Genomic DNA, 5,963 nt, shown 5'->3' with positions numbered 1-5,963 from the left:
AGTCATAAGTCATCAAAACAGCGACTCGAGTCCAAGTCACAGTGACTCGAGTCCCCATCTCTGGCGGAACCGTTACGTGCAGTTAGTTATGTAATGTGTGCCGTCTACTAGTGTTGTGTGACGTCGGAAGTTGAGCGTTGACTTACGTGGTGTATTTCTGTCTGTTGCAGAACCACACACACACACACACACACACACACATGCACCCCCCCCCAAACACCCTTCACACATTTCATACAATAACCACACACACAAGAATCCCATTCACACACCCAAAGACTCACCCATGTACACTACACACACCTGCTCTTGCATCCTTACAACCAAACGTGTGCCTATACCCTTTTGCCAGTTTGCCTGTATGCCCCAATGAGCCACAGTGCCTGATACTTTTTAGCCAATAATTCAGTAAAGCAATCAAAACTGAATCACGTCTTTCCTCCTGTGTTCTGACCGACACCCGGGGGCGAAAAGAGCATAACCATCCGAGCCAACCCCCTATACAGTCTTCAGGCTCCCCAACAATAGCGGTAGCAGTTTCCATTATTTCATTGCAATGTTTTTCCTTATTCAGATTAGTTTCAAGACTACAGTTACAGTTAGACTTCACTGATGGTTAATGCAGTTATTGCAATTATGTTGTTTTATCACAGTAGATTGGTTTGTTTACATTTCAAAAACTAGAAGCCATTAATTTACAAATGTGATTGCACATTAGTTTACATATTTAAATGTTCAGATATTAAGATGTGATGGACAATTTTTGCATGATTTGAATGAGGCAAAATAACATGCTTTTTCCCTTGAATATATTGTTGTGATCATTTGTTTCAGTTGTAATCATTTTCTGTATAAAAATTTAATTTGGTGTTCAAAAAGTCATTTTTCAAACTTGAGTCTTGAAAGAAGGGGTTGTCTTATATTCGGGCCAATACAGTATGTCCTCACCTGGAGATCGCCGAACATTCTGCACTGAGATAGCTTAGTGCACAGCGCTAAATACATAGCTCGCTGTATTAACTTGAAAAACATGCCGATGGTACTTGTGTATGGAGTTACACGCAAGAGACAGCAGAACACTTTATACATTACCCAAACTATTCGCCCATCTGCAAGACAAGTACACCATTAGCCTAACATTACATATTTACGCTAGAGACGAGACATTTGTTGCACCTAACTCCAGATAGCTGAAGGATACAGGTTTACTACACAGAATTTAAGGCGACAACCTGGACTTTATGTATTTATTTGTATATTTAATCACTTAGTTGGTTAGTATTTAGGGGAGGGGAACGCTAGCCCCACACTCCAGTCCAGATGGTGGCAGTAATGCTTTGTGAAAGCTGGTTGCCACCTGCCATTAAACAATGAAACAGAAGATGGCTCGGTGGATGAAAACACCACTTTTGGGGTTAAAGCGCCAAAAGTTGATTTTGCATGTGCCTAAAAAAAAGGAAAAAAGTTGTTTCGTTTGAACTGTTACGAACATTAAGTATAATCTTGTGTGCGCACCAGAAATTTTTTCAAATGAAAAGACGAAGAATGTGTTGAATTTAGAACTTTATTGATTCAACAAATCAAACAAACATAAAAATATTGTACAAAAATAACTTTCACAGGTTGGTCTTTAGAAAAAAAAAAAAAAGCAGAGCAGGTTCACATATGGAATGTTGAGTGCAGGTGAGCTTTGTAGTCTGAAATTGGGGGGGGGGGGGGGGGAAGAGAGCAGTTAGACATGAAGCCCCATCAGGCCTTGCGTCTTTCGCGTTTGCTTTTTTTCCACTAAGAATGTACTTTCACCAACCAATTGTCATGTTTGTCATTTGCGTTGCTATCCTTTTTTGTTGTTTAAGAAACAAGTGTGAAAAGAGCCCGCTTTTTTAGAAAACCTACATAAAGACCGGAAATTACTTCTTACGAGCAGCACTTGTCCACTTTTGAGCAAGCCACACAAATGACTGGCGTTAATTTGCTCCAATGGCCCTTCTCTCCACATCATCGGAAAGTGATTTTGAATACATTGAGGAGAGCCACAAAAATCCACCTTGCAGCATTGATGAAGAATGCCAACCCCCCCAACACATTTGTTTGCACACGTTCGTCCTAATCGTTTTTGAAGCATCAATCACCTCGCAAAGGCATTGGGAGGGGGACCACTTGTCCTTGAGGATGTCCAGGCAGATGAAGCCGTACTCGTCCACGTTGAGATGGAAACACGGTGACAGGAAGCGCACGCGTGGTTCTTATTTCAAGGAATCCCGATATCATTTACTGAGAGTTGGCAGTGGTTCAACTCAAGAGAAATTTCTGACCAAATTTTCATCCAAAAACGATCTGCTGAAAATAACGTGATTTGTCCTGATTTCCAATCAATCGTGATCAAGCTTTGCAATGATCATTTGGGCTATAAGCGCGTACACCCTACCATAAAAAAAGACCAAGACAATGACCAAAGACAACCCACCTTCTTGGTTTGGCCAAAGAGCAGCAGCCGCGGCGTTGAGTGGACTCTCGTTGTTTGGTTCTGGAAGCAAAAGACATGAGGCGGTGGGCGAGCACACAGTGGGTGAGTGCGCGGTGGGTCAGCGCTTTACCTCCCAGTAGGCTCTGGATAGACAGCAGGACAGCGCGCACGTCCATCAGAGCCGACCACTTGTCCTTGAGGATGTCCAGGCAGATGAAGCCGTGCTCGTCCACATTGGGATGGAAACACGGTGACAGGAAGCGCACGCGTGGTGCCTGGTACGGGTATCCAGCCGGGAAGTCCAATGATAGCTTGTACTGCAGACCCTCGTACACCTGCGGCAACACAGCCGTTAGCGCCGGGACACCCACTGCCCGCACCGGCCAGACCTACCGTGTCGGGGGCCCCGTCGATAGTTCCCACCCACTTGAAGAGGTTGTCAGACTCGGGGAAGGCCGAGATTCCCTTGTCGCCCGCCATCTGCGGCCCGCCGAAACATAAATGAATGACTTCCCCCAACAGTTTCAAACAATAAAAGGTCTGAATTGCAGGACATACAGAAACACTGTCTCTGTTAACAGCAAAGATCTCCAAATATTGGCCACCTTCATTGAATGTTATTCAAAAAGAGAAAAGGCCGCTCTCAACAGAGCTAATATTGGCCGATTTGTTGAAGTATTCTGACGTGATTGGTCAGCTGGGATCCAAACATGAAACACAAGCACTGACATAATCAAAAACATTTTTACCATTTTTTTATTGGCTCAGACACGCAAATGTGCCACGTGAACAGGGATGGCGCGTGGGCCCGAAGGGAATAAAAGACTACAAATTGCACGAACAAGCATTGTTTGCTCAAAGGTGACAACTATTTGAAGGCACATCTGTAGCTATACACTGGCCCTGTGTGGTGTGGAGGTTGAACTACAATAAAATTTTTCATTTCACAAAGTGTAAAAGAAAGGCCACTCTACTCACCATTAGAGTCATCAGCTCCTGCTGGAGCCTGCAAAACACAATCAACACCAGGTTCAGTTTTTAATGACTGCTGACGACTCGTGTTCACCCTTTCATTAGCTGGGGTCAACAGTAATATTGCCAAGATCAACAAGTGCGCAATCATTCTCACCGTTTAGTTACGGACCCTTTGGTGGTGTTGCCGCCCACCTCGCTGCCCTTTCTAGTGGCGGCTTCGGCTGAAGCGGCAGGGTCCATGTTCTGAGAGGCCATTGGTCAGCTCTCTGCTGAATGCAAACAAAAATCCAACCGCTAGCTTGGACAAGACAACTTTGCGACAGGCTAACTTGACATGCACCAAACACTTGTTTCATCAATCGAATGGGCTGCAGAGTTTTTTTTCAATTAATCGGATTTTTAAAAAAAAGAAAAATCCATCCTCTTTCTGAAAAACAAGGAATGCAAGGAATATGTGACTGGCTTGGTTTGCAACGTCCGTTGATGTTTGCAAATGTATTATTTGGGTTTTGAAAGGAAGCCAATGATAATCTAGAAAGTGCATAGATTTTAATTAAAATCCATGAAATCTTGCTTTAAAGGAGAAAGCGTATCGCGTGACAACGTTGGTCGGCCTCGGCAGCTCACTCGGCTAAGCTAAAGTCACGCTAGCTCCTTTGTTAGCGTTCGACATTGAAGCTCACTTACGGACAATTGAGCGCTTGCTTAGTTTGTTGTTCTCACCGTGGCGTGGCAATGCTGCCGAACTTCAGATTAGTCGAAAGCCGAACGGCTGGCAAAAGACGAACGGCGGCCACTTGGCCAGCACAGTGGCACTCCCGGTTTAAACGGAAGGCAACTGACGCGCTGAACCAATCGGCGCCCGACTTTCAAATAGAAACACCGCCTTGCTGGCCAATTAAAACGGCTGCTTCAAGGGGCAAGCGTTGCGACTGGACATAAAACACGCCCGAAAGTAGTAGAAGTAGATGGAACTGTTAAGATGAACAAAATCCGAATAACGTCATCTTAAAAAGAAAGATATTACAACTTTACTTCAAGAACATAAAGTACATAAATAATTTGCCCCTGTACATCCAACAGTAATACACACTCAGCACTCGAAAACATGTACACAAGAGCTGTGTCGAGCGAAAACGGGATCGAAACACAGACACAGATGAACTATTGTCATAAACAACTTTGCCATTATTTCCGGTCGTCAAGTCCCATAAAAAATCCAAAGGCAACAAAAACAGCAATGGTGTGTCTATTAGACGTCTACAGGACTGTCTCCGAAAATTACAATATTGTGATAAAGTTTTTTATTTTCTGTAATGCAATTAAAAAAAACAAAAATGCCATACAGTATGGATTCATTACAAATCAACTGAAATATTGCAAGCCTTTTATTATTTTAATATTGCTGATTATGGCATACAGCTTATGAAAACTCAAATATCCTATCTCAAAATATTAGAATATTTCCTCAGAACAAGTAAAAAAAAAAAAGATTTGAAGCAGCAAAACAAAATCAAACGTTTGAAAATGTCCATTAATGCACTCAGTACTTGGTTGGGAATCCTTTTGCATGGATTACTGCAACCAATGCGGCGTGGCATGGAGGCAATCAGCCTGTGGCATTGCTGAGGTGTTATGGATGCCAAGGATGCTTCAATAGCGGCCTTTAGCTCATTTGCATTGTTGGTTCTGGTGTCTTTCAGCTTCTTCTTCACAATACCCTAAAACTCTCTAATGGGGTTCAGGTCAGGGGAATTGGCAGGCCAATCGAGGACAGTAATGCCATGGTCAGTACACCATTTACTGGTGGTTTTGGCACTGTGGGCAGGTGCCAGAGCCATCCATCCATCCATCCATTTTCTGAACCGCTTAGTCGCGGGAGTGCTGGAGCCTATCCCAGCCATCATCGGGCGGGGGACACCCTGAACCGGTTGCCAGCCAATCGCAGGGCACACAGTGACAAACAACCATTCGCACTCGCACTCACACCTAGGGACAATTTGGAGTCTTCAATCGGCCTATCAAGCATGTTTTTGGGATGTGGGAGGAAACCGGAGTGCCCGGAGAAAACCCACGCGGGCCCGGGGAGAACATGCAAACTCCACACAGGGAGGGCCGGAGCTGGAATCGAACCCGCACCCTCCTAACTGTGAGGCGGACGTGCTACCCAGTGCGCCACTGAGCCGCCCAGGTGCCAGATCATGCTGGAAGATGAAATCATCTCCATAGAGCGTTTCAGCTGACGGAAGCATGTAGTGCTCTAAAATCTGCATTTACTCTGGACTTGATGAAACACAGTCGACTAACACCAGCAGCTGAGATGGCTCCCCAAACCATCGCTGACTGTTGGAACTTCACACTGGATTTCAAGCAACTTGGATTTTGCTCCTCTCCAGCCTTTCTCCAGACTCTGGCGCCTTGACTTCCAAATGAAATACAAAACTTGCTTTCGTCTGAAAAGAGGACTTTGGACCTCTCTGCAACTGTCCAGTGCTTCTTTTCCATAGCCCAAGTCAGACAC

At 44.6% G+C, this 5,963-nt stretch overlaps 1 protein-coding gene across 4 annotated transcripts; it reads right to left on the bottom strand.

Moving 5' to 3' along the window:
• Positions 1 to 1,550: 1,550 nt before the first annotated feature.
• ube2c (ubiquitin-conjugating enzyme E2C) lies at positions 1,551 to 4,317 on the bottom strand. Of its 4 annotated transcripts, none has more exons than XM_061292101.1 (7): positions 4,166 to 4,317; positions 3,597 to 3,708; positions 3,446 to 3,473; positions 2,861 to 2,947; positions 2,598 to 2,802; positions 2,468 to 2,527; positions 1,551 to 1,697 (listed from the first exon to the last, which is right to left on the bottom strand). In XM_061292101.1, exons 2-7 carry the CDS (start codon positions 3,695 to 3,697, stop codon positions 1,660 to 1,662), a joined length of 519 nt encoding a protein of 172 aa, XP_061148085.1. In that variant the 5' UTR covers positions 3,698 to 3,708; positions 4,166 to 4,317; the 3' UTR covers positions 1,551 to 1,659. The 4 variants fall into 4 exon arrangements, with proteins under 4 accessions (XP_061148085.1, XP_061148087.1, XP_061148088.1 ...); XM_061292103.1 differs by having other exon boundaries at positions 3,597 to 3,711; positions 4,166 to 4,313; XM_061292104.1 differs by having other exon boundaries at positions 3,597 to 3,711; positions 4,130 to 4,291.
• Between the last annotated feature and the right edge of the window lie 1,646 nt (positions 4,318 to 5,963).

The sequence above is a fragment of the Syngnathus typhle genome, linkage group LG11 (genome assembly GCF_033458585.1).
Source record: "Syngnathus typhle isolate RoL2023-S1 ecotype Sweden linkage group LG11, RoL_Styp_1.0, whole genome shotgun sequence".
NCBI classification, from domain to species: Eukaryota; Metazoa; Chordata; class Actinopteri; order Syngnathiformes; family Syngnathidae; genus Syngnathus; species Syngnathus typhle.
This window is presented reverse-complemented; position numbering and strand designations above follow the sequence as displayed.